General features: G+C 51.9%; 3 protein-coding genes across 4 annotated transcripts in view; 2 read left to right on the top strand and 1 right to left on the bottom strand.

The window, feature by feature from the left end:
• Positions 1-1200: 1200 nt before the first annotated feature.
• TTC9B (tetratricopeptide repeat domain 9B) lies at positions 1201-3331 on the top strand (the record flags this gene model as incomplete). Its single annotated transcript, XM_082607211.1, has 3 exons — positions 1201-1627; positions 2183-2365; positions 3222-3331. 3 exons carry the CDS (start codon positions 1201-1203, stop codon positions 3329-3331), a joined length of 720 nt encoding a protein of 239 aa, XP_082463337.1.
• A 334-nt stretch (positions 3332-3665) lies between these two features.
• MAP3K10 (mitogen-activated protein kinase kinase kinase 10) lies at positions 3666-20238 on the bottom strand. 2 transcript variants are annotated; one of them, XM_082605894.1, is made up of 10 exons: positions 18997-20238; positions 14713-14893; positions 11803-11834; positions 11032-11207; positions 10159-10405; positions 8495-8611; positions 6262-6439; positions 6049-6161; positions 4990-5676; positions 3666-4211 (listed from the first exon to the last, which is right to left on the bottom strand). In XM_082605894.1, the coding sequence occupies exons 1-10, from the start codon at positions 19676-19678 to the stop codon at positions 3889-3891; spliced, it is 2736 nt and encodes a 911-aa protein (XP_082462020.1). In that variant the 5' UTR covers positions 19679-20238; the 3' UTR covers positions 3666-3888. The 2 variants fall into 2 exon arrangements, with proteins under 2 accessions (XP_082462020.1, XP_082462019.1); XM_082605893.1 differs by having other exon boundaries at positions 11686-11834; positions 18997-20237.
• LOC309794791 (uncharacterized protein) overlaps positions 19677-26785 on the top strand; it is a gene marked incomplete at its 5' end in the record, with an annotated part of 47226 nt that continues 40117 nt past the window's right edge. Inside the window, 2 exons of the mRNA XM_082606677.1 lie at positions 19677-19768; positions 19854-20533. Of these exons, the coding sequence (XP_082462803.1) occupies positions 19677-19768; positions 19854-20533 (772 nt within the window). The remainder of the gene's footprint in view (positions 19769-19853; positions 20534-26785) is intronic.

The raw sequence follows: 26785 nt of genomic DNA, 5'->3' as shown, positions 1-26785 counted from the left end.
GAGTCAGGCACTTATGATCACATATCTCACAGTCTCATGGACGATAAGAAACACTGGCTGTTATTTGCCCATTACTGTACCAGGCCCTGTGCTCTACCTGCATAATATAATTCAGTTCCTACAGCTACTCTGAAGTAAGCTCACTTGTTACCTCCCTGTTACACAGAAGGAAGGTGGAGGAAGACCAAGGAGCTTGGCCAAGGTCCCACCACTGAGTAAGAGGCTAAGGAGTGTTGAAGGACAATCATTCACTCTCAGTTTTTCTCTCGAAAGCCTCTCATGTATTTCCTTCTCTACACTCTTTTATTATTGTGATCCTCACTCTGGGCTGTCACTTGACTGCTTTCCCACTGGTTTTCCTACCCAGACAGTGAGCTCTATAAGGGCAAGAAGCAGATCTCTCTTGTTCATCGAGTTCTCCCCTCCTCCAGGAAGCCTTCACTCACCACCTCAGCCTATGCTGGGTACCTCCTCTGGGCCGTCAGAGCCTGTTGTGCCTCCTGCGTCCCAGCCCCGACCTCCCTGCCTGTACTTCCCAGGCTAGCCCACTCTGGGCTGCCACTGTCTGGTCATTGGTCTGTCTCCCCACTTCCATAGGCACCCAGTGAGGGTAGAATCTGAGGCTCTCTCAGTCCCTGCTATGTCCCAGCATCACCCAGCCCCAGAGTTGGGCACAGAAAGATATCAGTGAATATTTGTTTGTTGCATAGATAAATGAATGGGTTCCAAAGTTGCTATCATAGTCCCATGTTACTGATGAGGATACAGAGTTCCAGGTAATTCAGGTGATTTATCTAAGTCATACAACTAATGAGAAAATAAGCAGGTATTTGAATCTGGGCAGCTTGAGTCCCTAGCCTGTGTTCTTATCCAATATGCCAAATGCCTAGCGGTCTGAAAACCAGCCTTCCACGAGGTTGTTATCTTCCTGCTCTTTCTCCCAGACTTGTTCTTTCCTTCTAGAAAGGTTTAGGAGCTTTGGGCATGGGAGAGGAGAGCAAGCAGGAGGGTTGGGAGGGTAAGGGGAGTGGGAAGAAGGGATTTGAAGGAGAGAGTGGGGAAGTCTTGAGGGGTTTCTCTAGACCCATAGGGGGCAGCCGGAGTCGGCTACCGGAGGTGCGGGGGCGGAGAAAGAATGGGGACCAGCCCCGCGGGGGGGCGATGCGGTAGCTGCAGCGGCGGCCGCAGGAGTTTCCCACAATGCAGCGCGGCGCGCTGTCCCCGGTGCTGATGCTCAGCGCTGCCCCGGAGCCTCCGCCGTGCCCGCCTCCCGCCCTTTCCCCGCCGGGCCCCAGCCCCCGCCATGGGTCGGCTCGGTCCAGTCCTGCCCCAGAGCCGTCGGGGGGCCTGGGTGCGGCTCTCGACAGCAGCTTGCGGGCCGCCGTGGCGTTTAAGGCGGAGGGTCAGCGCTGCTACCGAGAGAAGAAGTTCCGGGAAGCCATCGGCAAGTATCATCGGGCACTGCTGCAACTGAAGGCGGCGCAGGGGGCCCACCCTGGAGGCCTGCCCGCCCCCGCCCCCGCCCCCGCCCCCGGGCCCGCCACCAGCCAAGGGCCAGCCCGCCTCAGCGAGGAGCAGCGGCGCCTGGTGGAGAACACGGAGGTGGAATGTTATGACTCTCTCACTGGTACGGGGCCGTCGGGGAGCGCAGAGGGTGCATATGTGAGAGGGGTGGGACGTGAGAGGCACTAGTCAAGCCTTGGGGGGGGGGCTGGAGGCTTCAAGGGGCTAGGGCTGGGGTCTGTGATGGGAGACCTCAGAACTTGATCAGGAAGAGGGGTTGAGACTCTAGGGGACCACAGGGAATGGAAGGAGCTGGGTTGCAGGAAATGGGCTTTGGGCTGCGACCTGCGAACCTCAGGTGAGAAAAACCTACCTTGGATGAGCCATTCAAGGACCCATCCCTCACCTGTGAGATCACCCTTAGTGCTCTCCCCTACAGACACCTCCCAGCTAAGCACCTGTCTGTGTTTTTCGCGCCCTCTAGCGGCGGTGCAGATTGATTCTGTCTTGACTGGTCAGAAGCTTGGTGGCCCCCGGTGGCCTGAGCAATCCCTTAGGCCGGGTTCAGCCGTGGGAAAGGGAAGGCGTCCTCCGCAGCCTGAAGGCCAGGCTCCTCGCGGTCAGGTGAGGCCTGGGGTGTCGACAGGCTCTGCGAGTGTCGGTCGTGGTGCCCCCGCAGCCTGCCTGCTGCAGTCGGAGCTGGTGAACTACGAGCGGGTGCGCGAGTACTGTCTCAAGGTGCTGGAGAAGCAGCAGGGCAACTTCAAGGCGACCTACCGCGCCGGCATTGCCTTCTACCACCTGGGCGACTATGCACGCGCTTTGCGCTACCTGCAGGAGGCCCGCAGCCGAGAACCCACAGGTGAGGGGGCGGGGAGGGAGCAGGGAAAGGGGCTAGAGAGGAGGAAACAAGGGCAGGAGGATCAGGGCAGAGCTGCTTCAATGAATGCTGTACCCCTCACCCCCCGTCCGGCCTCCACCCACCTACTCCTTGCACACCCACGCCTCCACTCACCTGCCGTTCGTTCGCGCCCACTCACCCCTCGTTCCTCTGGCGTTCACCCAACCACCTCTCATCTGTTCCGTCCTAAGCCCGTCCTGCTGCTTCCCATTCACCTACTCAGCCACTTCCCTGGCCACTCACAGCCCCCTCCCCCTGAATTAATTCATCTACTCACTCACTAACCTGTTCACACACTCACCTATTCATTCACCTGTTTCCTGGCAGTGCCAGGAGATTGGCGGGGGGGGGTGTTGGCAGTGCTGGAGGCTTGTTCCTTGCCCTGGGGGAGGTCACGGGGTGTGTGTGCGGTGGGGTGTCGGCAGACACAGTACTCAGTTCTCTATTAGTAGCCACTGACGAGGGAGCACAGCAGGCGCATGACACAGGGTGTGGGAGGAGGGGCAAGGTGAGTTTTCCTGCTGAGCAGTTTGGAGGGAACAGGCTTCTTACAGATGTCACTGGAGGGTAAGAAGTGTGACAGGAGTCTCTGAGAAGAGGCATGCCTGGCAGAGGGCACAGCAGATGCAGAAGTGTGGACGTGTGACACGCCCTGCTCTGCTTGCTCAGTTGGGGCTTTTGGAGAAGGGCTCTGGCTCTACCAGCCATGGGGGTGGGGCGCCGAAGGCCGGGGACCATGAAGTGTGAGCCGAGGTGGTGCAGATGTCACCTGCTGCCCCAGGACACGCAGATAATGCCCTGCCCACCTCCCCTGCAGACACCAACGTCCTGCGCTACATCCAGCTGACTCAGCTGAAGATGAACCGTTGCAGCCTCAGGCGGGAAGACAGTGGGGCTGGGGCTGCGTCCCGGGGTGTCACTGGCTGAGGCCAACCTGGGGGGACTGTCCCTACCCCCACTGCCCCCCACCTCACCATGTAACTTCCCCGACTCATGTGTTTGCTGGTAAAGCACTTGTCGCTGGTGACCATAACCTCTCCGTGTGGTATTCTTGTGGGGGCCCGGGTGGGGACATGGGCCTGGACTTCAACCCCTGGACCTCGGAGATCCAGAGAGGCCTGGGAGCATGGGTGGGGGCGTGTCCCACTGGGGATGATCTAGGATCAGGGCCCGGCACAGGGAAAGACACACAGCCAAGCCTGGTAGGGGGCAGGGGTTACCTTTAATGCTGCATTTTGTGCCGAATCCCCCATGATGCCCTGTCCCTGAGTATCCCTGCCCACCCTCCCCCCCACCGCAGGGCAGGCACAGGGCCCCCCCCCGGGGTACAAAGGAATAAATTAATTGCCCTCCCTCCCCCCCTTCCCCAATAAATAGAGTGAGTATCCTGCCCAGGGCCTCCCCTGCCTTGTGGCACGGTGGGCTGGGGCGGGGCCTGGGGCGCTACATTCATGGCTGCCCAGGCGGGCGGTGGTGGGCAGGCCTCAGCAGGAGCCATGGGCCCCGCACAGGGGCACTGTGCTGTCCTGGCTCTGCCCCTCCATATCCATGTCAAGCAGCGTGGGCTGCATGCTGGGGGGCCCGGGGCTGTCCGGAGTGTCCGGCCTGCTGGGAGGAGAGATGCTGAGTGTCTGGCCAAAGGAGACCAGTTTCCAGGGGTCCAGGCGGGGACGGCTGGCGGCTGGCCGGGGTCGTGGGGCGAAGGTCAGGGTGGTGGGACGGCCAGGGAACTCGGGGGGCCGACGGCGGGTGGGAAACAGCCCCTGGGGGTCGGGCAGGCGGGGGAAGTCCAGAGGATCTCGAGGGCCTGGTAAGAGAGGATCAGATGAGGTGAGTGGCGTGGGCCAGAGGGTGGTGTTTAAAAGCCAGGAGCATTTCCATGAAAATTGGAATTTGACTTCTCTTGAAAAATCTGATTTTGTTGGGCCCACTTTCCAGCAGGGTTTGGACCTTTACCTAGCCACCACCCCCCCCAACTGCTCAATCATCTGGGTGCAACTCTGGGCTCAGTCCTTTATCTTTCAGAGCCCATTTCCTTGCTGCTACTCTAGACAAAGCCCTCATCCCTTGCACCTCTCTGACACTGGGCCAGGTTCACAAAGACCCACAGAGACTCCTCAGGCATGTTGCTGTCTGTGAATGGGGATGACAGCACCTTGCTACATAGGTGAGGATTAACTAAAATGATAACAGTAACTGTAGACCAGTAGCACAGTGCCTGATGGGAAGCCCTGGGCTCCTATCTGTCCTAATCACCTTTGTGAGTTAGTAAACTATATCGAACAGGGCATAGCACGTGGGTGTTAGCTCTAGTAATTGTTGTTGCCATTAATGTCACCTGCCTGGCCCCTGTAGGCATTAGAGTTTGCTACCCCTACTTCATCCTGCGTCTCAGTTACCCAGGGACTCACAATGCCTCACAAAGCAGTGGGGGCCATGGGGACACAGACCCTTCCTCCCCATGCTAGGCAGGGGAGGATGCCTTAGCATCCAGGGCGTCGTCGCTGGGCTGGGACATAGGTCTTTGGCGGGGGCACGGGAGATGGGCCTTTTTCTGCGCCGTGGGCGCGTGGAGCCTCACTCACCAGGGCCGGGGCCAGTGGGCTCGGGCACCCCCCGCTGCCCCAGCGCCCCGTCTGACGGCGTCCTCCGGTGCCCGCGGCTCACAGCGCGCGCGGCCGTGACGTGGGTGGGCGTGAGTGACTGGCGGGGGTCCTTCTTGAAGCTCTCCAGCTCCAGGTCCACCAGGGGGTTGGTGCTGGGCGCGGGCGCGGGCGCGGGTGGGGAGGGCGGCGGGGAGGGCGCGGCCGGCGCGGCCTCGTCGCTGTCGGAGCGCAGCAGCGAACGCGTGGAGTTGCAGTCGGACACGGACGACAGCGACACGAGGGTGGCCGAGGGCACCAGGCCCGGGCCGGGGGCCGAGTCATCGCGGCGGCTCGGGGAGCGCCCGGGTGGGCTGAGGCCCCGCGGGAAGCGGCCGCCTCGGGGGAAGAAGAGGCCATCGAGCCAGCTCCGCGGCTCCTCGCCGTTGGCCGAGCGCACCTCGGCCACGTCGGCGCCCAGGCCCACGGCGCCCAGCAGCGTGGCGCAGCCCAGCAGCGCGAGCTCGCAGCGCCGCCGGGAGCCGTGCCCGGGCCGGGCGGGCGGCGTCGGCTCCCACGGCGCCCGCGCCCCGGGGGAGGGCTGGCTGGGCAGCGGCACCGTGAGGTAGGACGGGGTGGTGTAGGGCGAGGGGGGCACGCTGCTGCCTCCGTCTGCCTCCGTGAACTCCTCTGCAACCGGGAGAGGGCCATCACTGGACTCGACCCGCTTAACTCTGGGAGCCTGGCCCCTCGGCCCACCCGCCTCGGATCTGGAGGCAAGGGGTTGCCCCAGTGAAATGACCCCTCCAACAAGCGCACCAAGGCCCACTAAGCGTGGTTCTCGACTATTTCTCCCCTCAAACCCCCTCCTCCTGGGAACGATCCCCACACCCCAGGGACCGGCTGCTCCCATTCCGGGTATATCCTACCCTCTGGCCCAGTGAAATCCGGCTCCCTCCTTGCAGCCCTGGGGAATGGTGACCCCTTGGTCTTGGGTTACGGTCCCCTTTGCCAGGGAATATTCCTTCCCCCTCCCTTTTAAAGGCGCCCTCACCCTCTTACCCATCTCATTGAGGCTAGCAAAGCCCGGGGTGATGGGAGTGTGTTTGGGGGATTTGCCCAGGTTGGGGGCACTTGATGACCACTGTTTGCTTCCTTCTCCCAGGGCCTTCAGCCTGCAGGGGTCACCAAAGATGGGGGGGTTATAGGCCTCCTGGCTGCCAAGGGTCTGGGGAAGAGGCACAGGGTGTGGGATGGGCTCCAGGTAGCCAATACCTCTCCTCTCCTCCAGCCCGCTCCTTCTGCAGCGTGGAGCTGGGCCCCCAGGTCCGGCCCTTCTTCCTGCCCCCAACCAGTTCTTCCTTCTTCGAGGGTCCACTGTTGCGGCCCCACGTCCCACTGCCACCACTGCTGCTGCCACTGCTGCTACCTCCACCACCATCCACAGGAGTCACTGGGCCGAGAGAAGCCACTTGGTTAGTGGGTCTTAGTCTGTCCCCGCTGAGCTCCCAGCCTTACTCTTCCCCCCCTCCACCTGGAAGCCCAAGGGAGCTTGGACGCTAACTCCAATCATGACCCTTCCCTGCTCTACATCCTTCCATAGAGCCCCACTGCTGTCAGGACGACGTCCCAGCTTCCTCCGTTTCATCACCTGTCACTTCTCACAGCCTAACCCTTCAGCCATCCATTCATTCCCAAAGGTTTACTAGCACCTGCTATGTGCCAAGCCCTGTGGCAGGTGCTGAGAAGACAGCAGTGGTCAAAGCAGACAAAAGTCCCTGCCCTGGGGCCTTCCCTGGTGGTCCAGTGGCTAAGACTCCACACTCCCACTGCAGGGGGCCCGGGTTCAATCCCTTGTCAGGGAACTAGAGCCCACATGCTGCAACTAAAGATCCCACACGGGGCAACGAAGGTCCTGCATACCACAACTAAGACCTGGTGCAGTCAAATAAATAAATAAATATTTTAAAAAAAGAAGTCCCTGCCCTGAGGAGTTGACGTTTTAGTGGGTGAAGACAGATGATCAACAAGAGTCACACTAGGTACATCATCTGGGTAGGGGGCTAGAAGGTGATAAGTGCTGTGGGAAATATAAAGCAGGTAAGGGGTTTGGGGAGTTAGGGAAGGTCTCATGTGTGAGAAGGAGAAATCTGAGCAAAGACTTGAAGGAGGTGAGGGAGTGAGTCAAGTTGATACAAGGGAGAGGAGCCTTTCAGGCAGAGGGAACAGCAGATGCTGAGGCCCTGCGGAGTGTTCTGGAGCAGACTTGTTCCCTGCGGAGCCAGTTGCTCTCTCTCCTCTGTTCCTATCACACGTTGAACGTACCCCGATACTAGTACTGACTCACTGTGTGGTCATTATTTGTCTTTGCATCCCCCCAGGGGAATGACCTCTGGGGCCTGGTACAAAGCAGGTGCCCAAACAGAAGTGTGTGTAGGGGGTGGTGTGTGGGGCGAGGCCAGGGGTGAATGATGGGGCAGAACAGACTGGGGAGCCGGCCGGGTACCCTTCAACTCATCAGCAAACCCTGACAGCTGTACCTCTGCCATGTAGCTGACTCACCATCTCCCCTCTTCAAGGCCCCCGCCCTGGCCCAGCCCCCTCGTCTCACTTGTCTCCCACCTTGACTCCTGCTCTCCTCCAATCCCTACTCCTCACGGTGGCCAGAGGGAAAAGGTTAATTTTACCACATCACTGCCTTGTTCACAGCCCTCCAGAGACTCCCCCGTCTCATTTAAAATAAAATCCAGATTCCTTATCCCAGCTCTTAAGGCCCAGTGTGACCCTCCCCTGTTGAACCCTTGACCATAAGCCTAGTGCTGTCTCTCCCATTCATCCTACTCCAGCCAAGTTGGCCTTCCCAGCTGATAAACACACCATGCTTGTTCCTGCCTCTGGGCCTTCATCTTTGCTGTTCCCTCTGCCAGGGACACTGTTCCTTCAGATCTCTGCATGTGTCACTCCTCCTTACCATGCAGGTCCCTGTTCAAACCTCAGCTTCTCTGACAGGCCTTCCTTGTGATTTAAAAACAGCAACTCTTGGGCCTCCCTGGTGGCGCAGTGGTTGAGAGTCCGCCTGCCGATGCAGGGGACACGGGTTCATGCCCCGGTCTGGGAGGATCCCATATGCCGCGGAGCGGCTGGGCCCGTGAGCCATGGCCGCTGGGCCTGCGCATCCGGAGCCTGTGCTCCGCAACGGGAGAGGCCACAACAGTGAGAGGCCCGCATACCGCAAAAAGAAAAAAAGAAAAAATAAAAAAAAAAATAAAAAATAAAAACAGCAACTCTTGTGTTTTATTCCCTTCCCTGATTTCCTTTAGAGCGCTTATCACTACAGGAAATTATCCTGCTCGCCAACTTGTTTACTTGTTGTCTGTTTCCCCTCATGAGAATGAGGGAGGGGACCCTGCCCACCTGGTCCCCTGCTGTTGCTCTGGCTTGGTACAAGATATGTGCTCAGAGGAGTCTGTTCACTGACTGACTGGTCAGGGCCTTGGGAGATACTCACGGCGAATGGCCCTCAGCCGGGGGATGATGCTGGGGCTTGCGGGCGGGCTGACCCCATCTGATCCTTTCCGTTTGTCCAGGGTTGGAGAGGCCTGGACTGTGATCTTATGTTCAAAGCCTGCGAAAAGAAAGACTTCCCTAAGCACACAGTTCCATGGGTAGCCAAAGAGAAGTTCCCTTTGTAGAAGGATAGAAGGAATGCCACCATTCTGTAATCCTTCCTGCAGTGGTTCTCAAAGTGTGTTCCCAGACCAGCAGCATCAACGTCAAGTGGAAACCTCGTGGAAATGCAGATTCTTGGGCCCTCCCTTAATCAGGAACGGTGGGGGTGAGGTGCAGCCATCTAACTGCGGTGTAAAAGTCCCCCAGTTACCTCTGATGCACACTCGGGTCTGAGAGCTGCTGCCCTGAGGATCTAGGCCTGAGTGTCCAATATGGTGGTCATTAGCCACGCACGGCAAGTGAGTGCTTGAAATGTGGCTTGTGCAACTGAGGAACTGGAGAGTTCTACCTTTATTTAATTGTAAGTAATTTAAGTTTACCTTTCAAAACAGACACTCAGTTCAGTCATCGGAAACATTTAAGCATGTTTGGAACAACTTTGGTATGTGAATCTGCTTTCTCAACTGTACATTTTATGAAATCTAAATACAGGTCAAGATTTTTTGATGAAAATTTAGAGCCCAGATTGAGATGCACTGTAAATATAAAATACACACTGGGTTTCAAAGATTGAGTGTGAAAAAAAGAAGGTAAAATATCTCATTAACAATTTTTCTTGTACTGACTACGTGTGAAACTACAACATTTTGGGTATATTTGGCTAAACAAAATATATTAAAGTTAATTTCACCTGTTGTTTTCCTCTTTTTCATATGGCTACTAGAAAATGTAAAATTACACATGTGGCTTGCATTATATTTCTGTTGGCTGGTGCTATTCTAGGCACTGCTTTAGGGCTTGTAACATCTCTTGTAACAGAGAGAGAGAAATCGGTATGATGTGCCTTCTGATGTTACCTAGGAAGCTATATTTAAAAAAAAAAATCAAACCTGAACTTGAAACTGATTAAGCCCTGAGATCCAACTGTTACGTTGAGCCATGTGAAACTTCTGTTTCTGTAGGTCAAAAATGGCTGAACATCAGCAATTTCACATGGTTTAACCTAATACCAATTTATAGGAAATTCAGGGAACAGAACGACATGTTAAAAGATACCAGGGAGATGCAAGCAGCAAAATCAGACTGTGGGAAATGCTACAGGTTAAATGATGCAGCTCCTCAACAAATTATTGGCAAGGAGGAAAAAAAGGCAGATTAAAAGATATTAAACAAATAGCTGGGAGATAAAACTATAAGGAAAAGTAAGGAAGTGATTGCCCTAAAAGTCAAGACAGGGGTTACTCTCAGGGAGCGGCAGGGGGATGTGTTTGGACAGGGCGTGTGGATGCAGATGGGGTGGCTGTAGGTTCTCCCTGCTTTCATGGGAGAGATTCTACTAACTCATTAAGCTGTACAGCTCTTTGGTCATTTTCTGTAGGTGTGATATATTTAGCAATAAAAAAAAAAGTTTAAAAAATAAATAAATAAAAGGAAGAGATAACCCCTGGCTTAGGGATGCTCTCAGCGGCCTCTCGGGGATGCTCAGGGGACGTGGGCGGGTACCGGAGGGCAGGCTGATGTGGCTGCTGCCTTCTCGCAGCTTGAGCAGGCGGCTGCGCTTGAAGTTGCCCCTGCGTTTGCGGACCCTGGGCTTCTCCTGGCTCAGCTGGCACATGAGCAGGTGCAGCTCCCGCTCCACGATGTCCATCTCGCGCTCGGCCAGCTCCTGCTCACGCCGCCGCAGCTGCTCTTCCTGGAACCGCTGCTCCTGCGCCGCCCGCAGCAGCTCCTCCTCGCGGCTACGGAGCTCCTGGAGAGGAGATGAGGGGCTTGGGGCTAGGAGCTTAGCTACTCTGCCTCTGGGGATGGCTCCAGGGCTGCTGGGTCTGGTTGGTGTCCTGCTCAGGGCTGTCCTGCTGTGGGGCAAATTGGTGGCACAATCCAACTTACACTTCACTAGCCAGGCTGGGTGCCAGGGCAGGGGACTGTCTTAGCTCAAAGAAAGGGGTGGCTTTTCTTTTTTCCTTCCTCTTTGATTTTTAATTTTTTAAATCTTCAATTTGGAAGACATCCACAAAAGGAGAGAAAAAGTGCACCCCATGTACCCATCGCCCAACTTCAACAATTTTCTATACTTTGCAAATCTTTTTTCATGTATTACCTTCCTTCTCTCCTCTCTCCCCATTTTTGCTGTAGGATTTTAAAGCCAGTCCCAGACCTCATGCAGTGTCACTTGTAAGTACTTCAGTGCAGGGTGCCTTTTTTTAAATCAACCTTCCAACAGGAGGCTGTCTTTTCTTAATATGCAAAAAAGGCTCCCTTGGCCCTGCATGGACCCAAAGACCCCTGGGCTCAAGGGAAGGGACTCTGCCCCATCCAAGGCATCAGAACTCAGGGATCTTGCTCCATCCCTCCCACCTTTCCTCCTGCCTTCACCTTTTCCTTGGTCCGGAGGTCATCGAACATGTGTTGAATCTCCAGCTTCCAGTCTTCCTGCAGTGAGTGGAAAGACTCCAGCGGCATCTGGAACAGGGCCGACTGTTCGATGACTTCAAGTTGCTTCAAGATGCTGCCAAAATCTGGCCGCCCGTGGGGGTCTGGGTCCCAGCATTCTGGGGTGGGGGTGGAGAGGACAGCAGTGGGAGTGGAAATGTCAGTGGCCATGCTCTGGGGCATCGGCCTGCTCAGTGGAGGCAGGACTTTAAGGGTCTGTGGACAAACAGCTCCCATGGAGCCGAGGGGAAGGAATTCAAAGCCAAATTCCTGGCAATGTTTCACTTGGTGAAACTCTGGGGAGAGAAACTCAGGGACCTGTTCCCTGACTGGTGGCAGAATCGAGGATCAGGGAGGAATCCCAGGGCCAGTGGGTCCTAACAGGTTGCCCTCAAGAGCTGTAGGCCTAGCCAGAACACAGGTCTGGAGGCCATGGAGCCAACTGTGGGGGAGACTGTTCATGGTCCCATGGTTCCAGCCCCTTGTCCCTCACTCCTGGGCCCAAAGGTATGGATGGGTGTGAAAGAGTGAGGTCTGGGCCTGAGGGCCCCTGCCACCCCTAGCTGAGCCTACCCTCTCCACGGGGCCCTGGCTCACCCTCCAGTAGGCGGGCAAAGGGCTCGGGGCATGTGGAGGGAATGGGCAGAGTCAGCTTGTTCATAGCCACACCATATGCCACGGCCAAGGCGTCGATTTCACGGTAGGGGACCTCACCCGTCAGCAGCTCCCAGAGCAGTACTCCGAAGCTGCAGGTGGGGGAGAGGGAGGGGTGATGCCACAGCCCACCCTAATCCTCACCTACACCCCAGCCCTGCCTCCAGTCCCATGGTGGGCTTCCCTCCCCCCAGCAGCCAGCCCTGGCCAATGAGGCTGCAAGAACCTGATGTGACCTCTAGTGGCCTGATCTGGTGGGGTTGGTTCTCTGATGTCTCTCCTTTGCTCTGCCTGCCTCTCTTCTGCCTGAAAACCTTCAGTGGGTTCCCCACGCCCACTGAGCAAACCCACCCTTCTTAGCCCTGACCTTGATGACCCCTGCAGCCTCGCCTGTAAACACTCTCAGCCCCGTACCACCCCCAGCTTCATCGTGCAGCCATGCTGAACGGTTGAACAAACGCTGTTCTTCCTAACCTCTGGCCTTTGCACGTGCTGTTCCCTTGGTCGAGAACACCCTTTCCTTTGCCTAACGGTCCTTTAAGTCACAACTCAGGTGTCCCCTCTACCAGGAAGCCTTCCTTGATTCCACAGCCTCCAAAGCTGGGTTGGAGGCCCCTTCACTATGTTTCCATAGAACCCTCTGCACTTACCACTAAAAACAAGTTAACACTATTTAATATTTATAAAGCACTTACTCCAGGCCAGCACTGCTCGAGGCCTCACAACAGTCCTATGAGGCAGGAGGCACTGGAATGACCCTCATTTTATCCAATGAGCAGGTGCAGGCAGAGAGAGGTTAAGTTGTTTGCTTAAAGTCACACTGCTCGTAAGTGATGGAGCCACACTGAGACTTAGGTCTGTCTGATGCCCACGACAGCGTCCTTAATGGCTACATAATTCCAGAGCGTGCATCACTGTGCTACAGTCACCTGCGTGTCCATCTTCTCCAGTAAACTGTTCTCCTTCTGGATCCTGATCACTGTTTCACGCAGTGCCCAACACGTAGTAGATCCCCGTGCTCCCCCGTTCCATGCATTCATTCAACATACACTTATTAAATGTCTGCTGTGTGCCAGGCATTGTTCCAGGTACTGGAATAAGATAGACACCACCCCTGCCCTCATGCAGCTGACAGCTTCCCCTCCTCTCTCAGTGACGGCACTGGTAAATCTGAGCTGGGCAAATGCTGCCTGAAATAATTTTCCATCCTCCTTTGCATCTAAGTGTGCCCATATGGCAACGGTTCTGGCCAGTGGGATACAGAAGAGTGTGTAGTGTGCAACTAACTTCCAGGAAGTGTCCTTAAAGGGAAGGGGTCCCCTTTCCTCTTTTCTCCTTCCTTCTGGTTGGAATATAGACATAAAATCTGGAGCTCAAGCAGCCATTTTGGACCATGAAGTGGACTTGGGAATGGAGGCTTCATGGTGGAGAAGAGTAACAGTGGCTTGTAACTGGAGGGGGCCAGGCCCTCCCCTCACAACCTCTCCCACGTCTCTGGAAACCTGTGGGGATGTTTTGATTGTCACAATGACTGGGGAGTGCTACTGACATTTGGTGGCTGGGAATCATGGATACTTCACATCCTGAAAGGTACAGGACAGTACCACACAAGGAAGAATTATCCTGCCCCGTGTCAGTGACACCACAGTAAAAAATCCTAACATAGGACTCAATCCCTAATGCTGGGGGTACTATATCGTGTAAAAGTCATGGGCTTTTACATGACAGCAAAAACATCAGTCTTGTTTTTATTTTGGGTTTTCTGTTCCTTGCCACTGAAATATGGCTTCTATAAATGTTTGGGACCATAAAGGAATGCCTTATGTGAAGCAAGACTAAACTTCCCCCCAAAGGGCTGCGCTGCTCTAGTTGAGAATTCCTGTCTTATTTGTTTGCCCCAATACCATGACTTTGCGGCTTGGTCCATCTGGAGCCTCAGCCGGGGACTGATCTGGGTTTGGCTGCCCACCGCAAGTAGAAGGTTGAGTTTCTGCTGTCACCAGGCCTCGCAGGCAATGAACAGCCTCCTCATTGGCCTCCTGCCCCAACTCCTGTCCCCTAGAATCCATCAGGCGAGGGAGCCTTTGCGATGTTAAATCAGATCATGTCATTCACAAGTGCCTCTAATGGCTTTCCAGTGCACTTAGAATAAACCCGGATCTACGCCCTCACCTGCAAGGCCCTCCGGCTCTCCCTCCTCCATCATTTCCTACTACTTTCCTCCTTGCCTGCTCCGCTCCAGCCACATGTTCCTTTCTGGAACATACCATGCTCGTTCTCACCTCAGTTTCTCCTTTGTGGAAGCTGTTCCCTCTTCCTGGAAAGCCTCTTCTCCTAAACTTTGCATGATCGGCTCCTTGTCATCCAGAACTCAGCTCAAGTACCACTTCTCAGAAAAGCCTTTCCCAAAGTCATCTCCAGCCCTCGGAGTGCTTTTCAATCAACCTGCTAGCTCGTAACACTGTCTAGTACTTTTCTGGTGGATTAACTTACTACCTTTAAAAAATTATTTTTATAATTTCAACTTAAAAACAGCCTTTTTTAGCTTCTGAGGTATGTATTGTTCCCGTAGGCAGGAAATGGGTCTGTTTTATATACTGCTGTATCCCTAGCTCCCAGTGCAGTTGGATGGATGAATGAATGAATGAATGGTCACCTTCAAAGGCCTCAAGTTCCTGTTTGATGAGTGGGGGCAATGTAATGGATGGTGTGTGAGGGGTCTTTGGTGCTGACCGCCTATCTTTATACTTTTGGAATTTTCAAACGTAATCCAAGTCCTCCTCAGCTGCCACTTCTGCTAGCAGAGCAGCCACCTGCTTTTGTGCTTGTCTGATGGTCTGACCTTGCTGGCAGACCCCTTTGCCAGACTCTGATCCCCGCTGCAGTGGCAGACCGTCCCTCCCACTCTGCCGTTTCCCCCTTCCTCCCTCCTCCCTTCCCAGGAGGCCTCCCCTGTCCCACCGTCAGCACCTCCAGACGTCACTGCTTTTGGAGAACAGGGAGAGACGGATAACCTCCGGAGCCATCCAGGCGTAAGTCCCCGCAGCGCTCATTTTGGTGGTCTTGTGCCACTCACGGGCGAGGCCGAAGTCTGTGATTTTGAGCACCGTATCTGCGAGGTTGTGGTTCTCAATGGCCTCCAGAATAAGGACTGTGGGTAGGAAGAGAGGTGGGTCACCCCAGACGTGCTGGGCTGCAGCCCCATGTGTCCTGCCCCCGCCTCAGCTGGAATCTCCTACTTGTTCTCTCCCTGCCGCCTGGGGTCACCCACCTCTGCAGCAGCTCCTTTCCTGGCCTCGAAGACCATGAACGCTTTCCTGATGGTCTAATCCCTGCCTCGGGCTCCCAGGAGGCGTTGGGGAGCTTCTCCTGAGTTCACTGGCCTCCTGACTCCAACTTGGGCTCAGGGGAGCTCAGGGAAATGTCGATGGCCACGGCCTTGAATTCCCAACCACCGCAGAAGTGGCAACTACAAACCATAAGCAGAAGGGGATGGTTTTCCTTTCCTTTTTGTCACCTGCTGTGGGTAGCTGCATTCATGGCCCCAATTCTGCTCCTTTCTGTGTCACATTCTTTGTATCTCCACATCCTTTACTCTGGGCTGGCCGTATGACTTGCTTTGTCTGATAAAATGAGGCAGAAGGGACAGAATGCTAGTTCCAAGCCCAGGCCTCTCATGTCTGCTTGCCCTCTTGCCCTTCTACCACCACTATGAGAACATGCCTCGGCTAGCCTGCTGGTCCAAGGAACATGAGAGCTACTCGGGGCAAAGCCTCTCCAGCTGAGCCCCGCCTAAATCAGTTTACCCTCCATCAGGCCTGCAAATGTATGAGCAGTAATAAAGGACACTGAGTTTTAAGACACCAAGTTCAGGGAGGGTGGGAGGGTTGTTACACAGCATTATTATGACAAAAATCTGACTGATATATCCCCCAAGCATATTGAATGGTTCCAACTTACTTGCTGTCTAGGGTTATTACTAATAACAATAACAACCATGGCTAGTGTTTATTAGGTGCCTATTATATGACAGGCACTGTGCTAAGCCCTTTATACAAATTAACTAGCAAGCAACCCACTTTATTGACTAGAAAACTGAGGCTCAGAGAGATGAAGTCACTTGGCCGAGATCACACAGCTAGAAAATGGTGGGGGGAGTTCCCTGGTGGTCTAGTGGTTAGGATTCCGGGCTTTCATTGTCATGCGCTGGGTTCAATCCCGGGTTGGGGAACTGAGATCGTGCAAGGTGCGCGGTGCGGCCAAAAAAAAGAGAAAATGGTGGGGCAAAGACCCAAACTAGATCTGTCATCAGAGTCCAATCTCTTAACTGCTGTGATATTCTACTACCTTCTGTCAAACAGAAGGTAGTGTACAGTATCCTGCCTGGGTTTGGATCCCAGCTCTGCCACTTATTTGTTGCATAACCTTATTTACTTTATTTTTAACACTACGATTTCTCCTCTGTTAAATGGAGATGATAATGGCATTGACCTTCTAGGGTTGTAGTAAAGGTTTATTTCCTGAAGCAATAGTAGGCCCTCTAAAAGCATCAGCTCTCTTTATTAGTGTGTGATGTTGCCATAACTGTTCCTTATTTCTCCACCTTTATCTTTGGCCATTCCTGGCTACTTCTCGAATCATCATAACAATGAGGCAATTCTACTGTCATACCCATTTGGCAGATGAAGTGACTAAGTTTTAGAGAGCTCAGACCACTGCCCAAGGTAACACTGTTGGTAATCTTGTCCCTTCTTTAAAACCCAACTCAAATGTCACCTCCTCATGGAAGCCTCTCGAGACTCTCTAGCATGTGACTCTACCTCCCAGAAGTTCTCCCTTCTCGAGTCACCAACTTTCCTGTTTGTGGAGTGACCCTGTGACAGAGGGAACACCCCCATGGTCTTACACTTGATGTCTGCATCTCCCAGGCTGGGCCTAAATCAATTCACTTAAAAAAATATTTATCTGATGATGCTACCCCTGCTTAAGACCCTCTAATGGCCTCTACTACATTGAATAAAATATCCAAAGCCCTCACAGTGGCCCCCAAGGTTAACGTGATCTGGCCCGTCTACTTTTATGCCTCACCTCCTTCCACCTCTGCCTCACTCCTGCTCTTCCGACCTCTTCGGTCTCCTTGCTGTTTCTCCAACAAGGCAGCTTCATCCCCACCTCAGGACCTTTGCCATGCCCAGATCTTTGTAAAGCTGGGTCCTCTGGGCTCAGGTCTCTGCTCAAACGTTGCCTTCCTGGAGCTCTGATCTAAAGAGCTCCCTCTGCCCCACCCTTAATCCGCTTTATTTCCTTCAGAGTCCTTGATACTCTCTGAAATTTTGTTATCTATTTAAATATCAACCATCTATGACTATAACTTCTGGGGGGGGGTCTTGCCTCAGTCACATGTGTCTTGGCTTGTTCACATCTGTAATCCCAGAGCCCAGGACAGTGCCTAGTACACTTAATTCTGCTTCAGAATTATTAGTTGAATAAAACAATGAATGAATGACGTCAGATGAGGAGCTCCTCAGGGGAGGCTGAATGGGGGAAGCTGTACTGTGGAGGCCCTGTTTCCTCTGTCTCAGGCATGGAGCAGTTCCATTGCCCAAGCAGGAAGCCCTGGACTAAGAGCCCCACCAACCTTTTGTCCAAGTGGCATTGGCTACAGAAAAACTTGGGGGAGTGGGAGCATGTCCTGATACCCCACCTGCAGGCTGTGAATCGGCAGGGGTGAGGCAGGGCTGAGAAGGGACCCCAGCCTTCAAGAGGAGCGTGTCGGCAGTCCTGCCTCCATTTACCCAGCATTTCAGGAGTCAGAGCATCAGCATCAATGGAGATGGGGACCATCAGTCTGTCTTGCTCAATTCTCTGGGGCTGGCGCAGGGCTTGGCGCACCCTGGGCACTTGGTAGCTATCTATCTGTTGAGTGTATGAATGCCAGGCCTGTCAGGTAAGGAAGACTCCGTCCCTCTATTCTAGGGGCTTGCAGTTGGTGGTGGTGAGGCCTAGCAACGAACATGAAACAGTGGGATGGGGTCAAACAAACTTCAAGACGTAGAACTGACAGGAGTCAGAAATAGATGAGATGTGAGGGCTGAGGACAAAGAGAAAACCCTCACATATTGCATGAGGGCAGGGAACATGCTGGCCCCACTCACTATTGATCTCCCTTGCTTAGTATATGATCTGGCCCAGTAAATACCAAATGAAAGAATAAATTGAACAAATAAATGCAGAAATGAAAGGGAGTGACATGAGGCAGAGGAAGGACAGGACAGCCAGGAAGGTAGGATTTTTTTTCCTGCCGTATCCTAAGGGTCAGGACAGGGCCTGGTACACAACAGGTGCTCGGGAAATATCCGGGAAATGAATGAATATCCGGGGAATGATTGTGAGTGCTGTAAGGGCAGAAACCATGGCTGTTTTGGTCCCTGTTGGGCTTCTACTTGATAGGTGCTCAATTAATATTTGACATCATGAGAAGCTCCTTGAACTAGATGTAGGTTCTGGGGAACCTTGCTTTCCATCTGGCCCCAGACCTCATTCAACCAACCAATCAACTTCTGAAAGTCTATGACAGGCCAGACAGCTTGGATGCTTTTACGTAAGCCTCATCCCTTTTCCTCCTCCCTCATCTTTCCCAGTGTGTCTTGGCCAGCTGGGGCAGAGGCCTAGGAGGACACCAGGAAGTGGTTCTCAACTGAGGGCTAGTCTGCCCTCCAGAGGACATTCGGCAATGTCTGGGGACATTTTTGGTTGTCATAGTGGGGGATGGGGGGTGGAGAATGCTAATGGCATCTAGGGGGTAGAGGCCAAGGATGCTACTAAGTAACCTACATCACACAGGACAGCCCCCTGCAATCATCCGGCCCCAGATGTCAATAGCGCTGAGACTGAGAAACCCCGACTCCAGGCCAGGTTCTATCTGTCTCTGCCTGGTGGACCCTGGCAGCGTGGCTGGACAGTAAGTGCCATGAGGGCAGGCACTGTACCTGTCCTATTTACAGCCTGTCACAGTGTTCACTGATACATATTTATTGGGCTACTGTGACTGTAGCCTAGGAGGCAGGTACTCCTTCAACCTTTCTGGGCCTTTTTCCTCTCTTAATGGGGCAAGGACTGCCTCACCTGGCCCTGAAGGTACACTGCTGCCCCTTCCTGCCCCAGGCAGCGTCTTCTGGTGTCCCCATCCCGCCACCTAGGCTTGTTCTCACAAGGTTCTACGGAAGCAAGTTTTTTGGGGAGGACACCACTTACTGTTGATGGACTTGAGGTCCCGGTGGATGATGGGCACAGGGGCATCATTGTGTAGGTAGTTCATGCCCCGGGCCACCTGCACAGCCCAGTTGACCAGCACATGAGGGGGCACCCGGCGCCCTGCCAGCACCCTGCTCAGTGCGCCCCCTCTGGCATACTCCATCACCAGGCAGAGGTGTGGGGGGCTGAGGCAGGCTCCCTTGAGGGCAATGATGTTGGGATGCTGCAGGGCTCCGAAGAGCCGGGCCTCCTGGCGCACCTGCTCTGCTGTCACTGCCGGGTCCCGTTCAGGGTCCAGCCGGGCGGCCTTGACCGCCACCTCCTCGCCATGCCACAGGGCCCGATAGACCTTGCCAAAGCCCCCTACACCGATGATCTCCTCCAGCTGCAGCTCGTGGAAGGGGATCTCCTGGGGCAGCTGGAGGTCCGCGGGCGCGGCGGGGGTGCCGGGGGCCACGTAGTTGCTGGGGAAGACGCCCACACGGCCGCTGGGTAGCTGCCCGGTCCACCAGCCCTCGTCGCCTGACACGGCACAGTCCTGGGAAAGCACCTGGACGCGGTCGCCCCTCCGCAGGGTCAGCTCCTCGTCGCCCGCCGCCTCGTAGTCGAACACTGCGGTCCAGACGGGCCCCGCGGGGGTCGTGCCCCACTCCTTGGCCGCCCCCAACTCCTCCTCCTCCATGGGGGTGGGGCCAGGGGCTGCGGGAGGCCGCTTCACACAGGCTGCCCGCGGGATGCAGAGGGCGGGCCCCGGCGGCCAGGATGGGGGGCAGTCCCTGCGGGTTCTAGGGGGCTCCTGGGGGCCATGGCTGGGGGGCCCTCCGCAGGAGCAAGAAAACGCCTCTTTAAAAAGGCAGGGTTGTCCCCTCTGATTCAGCTGTCCAGGCAGGGTGGGGTGGGGGAAGGGCGGCGGGTTCACCTCTCCCCCCTAAACGTCAGGGCGCTAAGAAGGCCTGGCCGCGCGGCTGCCGAATTCCTGCCGGGGTCCGCCGGTGGGGGACGAGGGTGAGGGAAGCAGGCAGCCCCCTTCCCCGCGCCTCTCACCCCGCGCAGCTCCACCGGCGGCCCCCGGCTCCGCATCCCGGGCCACGATCGCCGGGCGGGGCGGGGCTGGCGGAGCCCCCCCCAGGACGGGGTGGCGCGCCCCTCGGCCTCCTCACGCGCGGGGCGGCCGGGCGGCCCCCATCCTCAGCATCGGGCTCCCGGTCGGCCCCAGCCCCTGCCCCCGCCCGCGCCGCTTCCCGGGGCCGCAGGCAGTGCCTGAGTGACGTACTCGCTGCCGCCGCGCCGCGGTGCCGCCTGGGAGTTGTAGTCTCCGGCAGCGCGACTTCCTGGTCGGTCCTCAGTCCCCCAGCCTCCAGAGCTCGGCTGCGGGCCTCGGGCCGAAGTGAGGAGTGCGCGTGGGCGAAGGAATTCTCCCGGGGAGATAAGCCTGGCCTCAGACCCTCCCTGGGACACCGTGGGCCGGACGCCTGGAAGAAGAGAGGAGGAGAGGGCCGAGCGCTCCTCACAGACCCTGCGGGGGCCGCGGCCCAAGGTGGGGTTGACGGTGACTGACGCGCTTCGCAAAGCGAAAAGTAGCAGCTGCGTGAATGGTGGTTACTGCCCGGAACCTCTAACGCAGGCCAGGACAAGGTCCCCGCAGCTGGACTGCCCCTCGGGGCCCCGACCCGAGGTGCACACCGGGAAGTGTAGTCCGTTCGCGAACCGGCGCTGTGGGGCAGCCCCCCAACCGCGGGCAAGGGAGAGCTGCTTGGTGGCTCCAGCAAGCTGGGGGTCAGGCTGATGGTGAGGCCTCTGGGGGAAGACAGGGCTGGGAGGATGTTTGTAGTGTCCCTGGGAAAATCACAGCCACATCTGCTTTCCCCACCAGCCCTGGGTTCCTCTGCCTCTGCAGTCAGAACTCGAGAATCCCCGCCTTCCATAATGGGAATTTCAATTTTCTGGGGCTTAACGGGCATCTTATGCTGAGTGCTTTGCATACATGGTAGCATTAAATCCTCGCAAAGCCCCTAGTTTACAGATGACGCATAGAGAAATAAAGTCACTTGTCCAAGGTCACAACTATAAATGGCAAAGCAACAATCAAAGGCATGTATTTCTCTCTCTCTCTCTCTCTCTCTTTCTTTTTTCTTTCGCCGCACCGTGCGGCAGGTCTTAGTTCCCCAACCAGGGATAGAACCGGTGTCCCCTGCAGTGGAAGCTCGGAATCTTAACCACTCGACCGCCAGGAAAGCCCCTCAAAAGCATACTTTAAAATTAAAAACAGCCACCACCACGACAATCATGATTTTTAAAAACACTGCCTTCCCATTTAAAGAGTGAGGAAACTGAGTCCTGCTGAGGTTCGATGACTTGCTCAAGATCTGTAAGCTTGTAAGCAGCAAAATTCTGGGTCTTTTCACTTAGCCTCTCCTTAGTGGTCTAGGGGTCTGGCGGGAGGAGAGAAGAGGGGAACTTTGATGGGCTCTGGTGCCCAAACCCTAGAGAACTGCCCCACAGTATCCTGGGAAGTTGTTCCGCGCTCAGAGGGAAGTGGGTACCTGCTCTCCTGTGAGGGAAACTCTGGACCTCTCAAGAATGCTTGTTGGAAGAGAGGCCCCGCTTCATTCTGAGTACAGGCGTTTCTGCTATAACCTGATACATGCTTTCCTGAAAAACCTGTAGTTCTGCAAAACAGTGCACTAAAAATGACAAGGCTTTATGGGAAAAATAGAATTAGGGACAGATTGCTCAAAACGTATGCAACTTAGTAATCAGAGTGCTACAAAACCAATAACGTTTACTTATTTATTTATTTTTAAATATTTGTTTAGTTGCACCCGGTCTTAGTTGCCACACGTGGGCTCCTTAGTTAAGGCATGCATGTGAGATCTAGTTCCCTGACCAGGAATGGAACCCAGGCCCCCAGCACTGGGAGCGCAGAGTCTTATCCACAGCACCACCAGGGAAGTCCCAATAACAATTCTAATAAGAAATACGAGCACAGTTAAATATACACGGGGTATTTGCACTTAGCAATCAATACTTTAAGTGCCTTCTTTGCAGTCTTAAAGGCTGGAGCTTGTACTTCCTTCACAGAGATGCCGGCTGGAGATATTAACTTCTAATGGAGACCATTTTCTTCAAAATTAAAAATCTGATCCAAGGTGTAGTCTTCCTCATTAATCTGTTATTTTAATGTAGGAAAATATCGTTGCAGTTTCTTCATCTGCTTTCACAGCTTTGCCACATACCATACCATTGTAGCAAGCATTGTGGTCTCTGAAATCACTAAACGATCCACGGTGGATCTAAAGGAAGCCATTTCTATAGAGTTGCAGCTTTTCCCCTTAAGATCTTCTTTTATCACTAAGGTTTCCTCTTTGCCTGTGAGAAACCTTGGCCTTGATTGCTTCAAAATGTTAACTTCCTAGAGAAAATTGCATATTAACCAACATGACTGTGATATGCTGACATCCTTACTCTGTTTACCAATTGTTGATGGGGTGATTCAAGTCAAAGAAGGTGGGCAGAACAGGTGGTCTCCAAGCAGATGCCTAGACTTAGGTGAGGAGAGGGACCTGGCTTGGTTCTAAACCTGGTAGGCTCTATAATGGAAATGGAGAGTGGAATAGCAATTGTCAAATCCATAAAAAAGTCCTTCGGATTTTGATTGGGATTATAATGAATAAATTATTAATTTGGGGAGAATATGACTTTGCAATATTGCGTCTTCTATTCTTGGACAGGTATAATTTTTTCCTGGGATATCTTATATGGCTTTCTTTGGTTCACTCACTGGATTTTACTGTTTTTACTTATTTACTTGTGGCCGGGATTTTGTTATTTTTTCCTAATCAGTTACTGCTGTTTTTAATGCTGAGCTTGGATCTGGCTACCTTGTTGAGCTCACTCTTATTTGTTCTAGAATAGCTTGACAGATAATTCTCTATACTGTTCCAGTTAGATGACCCTGGTGTCCAGGGAAAAAAAGACAGTTTAGTTTTTCCAATCTTTATAACTCATTTCTCACCCCTCGCCCTTTGGCTGAGGGTTCCAATACAATGTTGAATGACAGTGGTGATAATGGACAATCCTTGTCTTGTTCTAGACTTTTTAAAGGAATGCCCCTAAGGTTTCATCATCAAGTACGATGTTTTCAGTAGATTTCTAGTAGATTTCTAAATTTTATTCCTAATTTGCTGAGAAGTTTATTTTTTTTTTAAAGCAGGCGGTGACTTTTATCAGATGCTTTCTATGCATTTGTTGATATGATCAGATGACTTTTCTGCCTTAATCTGTTAATGATGAACCATCCTCCTCTGTTTCACTATTGCTGGATTTGATTTAATAACATTTTCTTTAGGGTTGTTGTGCATTTGTTTTCATGAATGGAATTGACTGACTCATGGTTTTCTTTCTCGTGCTGTCCTTGCCCAGTTATGACATAAGGGAAATGCTAGCTCTGTTCTACGATTTGGGGGAACCACCTACCTTTTCCTGCAGTCTGGAATGGTTTGTGATATATTGGAGTTATCTGTTCTTTGAACATTTGGTAGAATTTGACTGTAAGATCATCCATGCTTGGTGCCTTTTTGGTAGGTCTTTGGTTATAATTTCAACCTCTTCCGTGGATATTAGTTTATTCAGATTTATTACTTTCTCCTGAGATAAATTTTTGTAATTTATATTTGCCTAGAACAACATCTGTTTTATCTAGGATTTCAGATTCATTGGTATAACTTTATGCATATTATTTCTTATGAATCCTATGAACCTGAAGTTATATTTCTTTTGGCTTTCCTGATATTTATTTGTTCCTTCTCTTATTTTTCTGGATCAAATTTGCCAAAAATTTAAATAGAAAAAAATTTCTATTTTTACATTTTTTGCTCAATATTGTTTTATTGGTCTTTAAAAAACTCCCAGATTTTTGTGCTATTGATGATCTTTTCTACTTATTTGTTTTGGGGGGGGGTATTTTATTTCATTAATTTCTTCCTTAATTGCTGACTCATTTTTTTCCATTTTAGTATTTATTTTGTTGTTATGTATACCCCAGGTTTTGATTTGTAGTGCTTTCATTGTCATTCAGTTCCAAAAAAAAGTGTAATTTCAATTCCCCTTAACCCCCAAATTATTTAGAAATGTGGTTTTTAATATCTAGGTATATGGATTTTTCCTTGATTATCTTTTATAGTTGATTTCTAATTTTATTTAATGAATGTATTTCAAATGACATAAATTCTTAGGAATTTGTTGAGATTTCCTTTATGACATAGTATGTGGCATTTTTTTGTTTTGTTTTGGAAGTGTGCTGTTTTTAATGGATGTACATTCTATTTGTTGGGTTAAGAGTTCTGACTATACAAGTTTATTAATGATCTAATTCTTAACTATTATATCCTTACCTTTTTTTTTTCCTGTTTGATCTATTGGCTTCTGGAAGGTGTAATAAAGTCTCCCATTATGAGTGAGGGTGTGTTCATTTCTCCTTTTAGCTGTATCAGTTTTTGCTTTATATATTTTGAAGTTATGTTGTTAGGTGCATAAGGGATTATGATATTAATATGACATCAGTGAATTATTCCTTTTATCAATATGAAATATCCTTTGCTGTCCTTCCTAATGATTTTTGCTTTTAATGTGTCTTTTTTCTTAACATTTCCTTGGTACTTCTGTTCTCTTTCATTCATTCTTCTTTTTTTTTCTTTTTCTGTGGGTTGATTTTACCCTACTGCTTCATTTCTGACACACTATAGCAATAGTTTGTGTAAAGCTATCCTCTTATGTTATTTTTTCTCCATATCCCTATTCCCACTTTCATTTCTTCCTCCACCTCAAATACACACTTTCTGATTTATGTTTAATTTATGGTTCTTGGATATGTCTATATTTCTAAAACATGTATAGTGCTTTCTATATGTATATGTTTTTAATTTACAAAAATTATACTAAGTACATTTCTGTTTTTTACATTTTTTGCTCAATATTGTTTTAAGAGCAGTCCATGTTGTTTGTATATCTAGTTAATTGTGTCTGTTTGCTGCATAGCACTCCAATTTATTAGTTCACCATCCTTAATTATTCACCTACTAATGAAGAAGACCTACATTGCCTTGAATTCTTTGCTACTACAAACAATTCTTCAATCAACAATCTTGTACTTATATCCTTTGGGACTTGTGTGAGAGTTTCTCTGGATTATATACCAAAATTGGGATTGCTGGATCATAGGATATACATACTGAATTATGCTAACCAAAGGTACATGATAGTTCCAAATTCTATATGTCTTTACTAAAACTAGTTCCTCTCTTACCTTTTAATTTTGACCACTCTGATGAATTTAAAATGTGTTGTAATTTTCTAACTGATTTTGAGGGAGGTTGAGCATCTCTTCAGACTTGTTAGCTAGTTAGATTTCCTTTTATGTTAATTGCCTATTCATATCTTTTGCCCCCGCCACACAGCATGTGTGATCTTCCCCGACCAGGGATCGAACCTGTGCCCCCTGCATTGGGAGCATGGAGTCTTAACCACTGGACTGTCAGGGAAGTCCCTCCATTTTTATATTGGGATTCCTACTCTTAAATATTTGCAGGGGGCTTCCCTGGTGGCTCAGTGGTTGAGAGTCTGCTTGCCGATGCAGGGGATATGGGTTCGTGCCCCGGTCCGGGAGGATCCCACGTGCTGCGGAGCGGCTGGGCCCACGAGCCATGGCTGCTGAGCCTGCGCATCCAGAGCCTGTGCTCTGCAACGGGAGAGGCCACAGCAGTAAGAGGCCCGCGTACCGCAAAAAAAAAAAAAAAAAAAAAAAAAATTACAGGATTTTATTGTATATTCTGGATATTAATCACATTTTTTTTGAAGCTGAAAATGTCTTCTCCCAGTTTGTCACTTATTAGTTAACTTTTTCAATCATGTCTTTGGAAGAAATCTTTAATCTTAATATAGTCAAATTCATCTCATTATATAGTTTATATTTTCTTGGTTTAAACAACTTTATTCACTCCAAAGTCATAAAAATATTGTACATTTTTCTACTAGCTGTTCTGGGTTGAACTGTTTCTCTTAAGAACAGATATGTTGGGCTTCCCTGGTGGCACAGTGGTTAAGAGTCCTCCTGCCGATGCAGGGGACCCGGGTTCGTGCCCCGGTCTGGGAAAATCCCACATGCTGCAGAACGGCTGGGCCTGTGAGCCATGGCCGCTGAGCCTGCGCGTCTGGAGCCTGTGCTCCGCAACGGGAGAGGCCACAACAGTGAAAGGCCCGCGTACTGCAAAAAAAAAAAAACAAAAACAGATATGTTGAAATCCTAACCCCCCCCCCATAGTCCAGAATGTGCTCTTATTTGGAAGCAGAGTAGTTGCAGATGTAATTAGTTAAATTAAGATGAGGTCATACTGGCATAGGATGGGCCCCTAATCTGATATGACTGATGTCCTTATAAGAAGACAGTCACTTGAAGACAAACACAGAGAGGGAGAATACCATGTGTTGAGGAAGGCTGAGATTGGAGTTATGCAGTGCAGCTGCAAGCTGAGGAACTCCAAAGATTAACAGTAAACCACCAAAAGCTAAGAAGAGGCAAGGAAGGATTCCCCTACAGCTTCCAGAGGGAGCATGGCCCCACTGACACCTTGATTTTGTACTGGTAGCCTCCAGAACTGTGAGACAATACGTTTCTGTTGTGTTAAGCCACGCAGTTTGTGGTACCTTATTCTGGCAGCCCTATGAAATGAATATACTAGCTTTATAGATTTATCTTTCACATTTAGGTCTCAAATCCATTTATTTGACCTTC

Source organism: Mesoplodon mirus (genome assembly GCF_964341445.2).
Source record: "Mesoplodon mirus genome assembly, chromosome: 19".
Lineage (NCBI taxonomy): Eukaryota > Metazoa > Chordata > Mammalia > Artiodactyla > Ziphiidae > Mesoplodon > Mesoplodon mirus.
The sequence above is the reverse complement of the archived record's forward strand: the minus strand, read 5'-3'. Positions and strand labels throughout refer to the sequence as shown.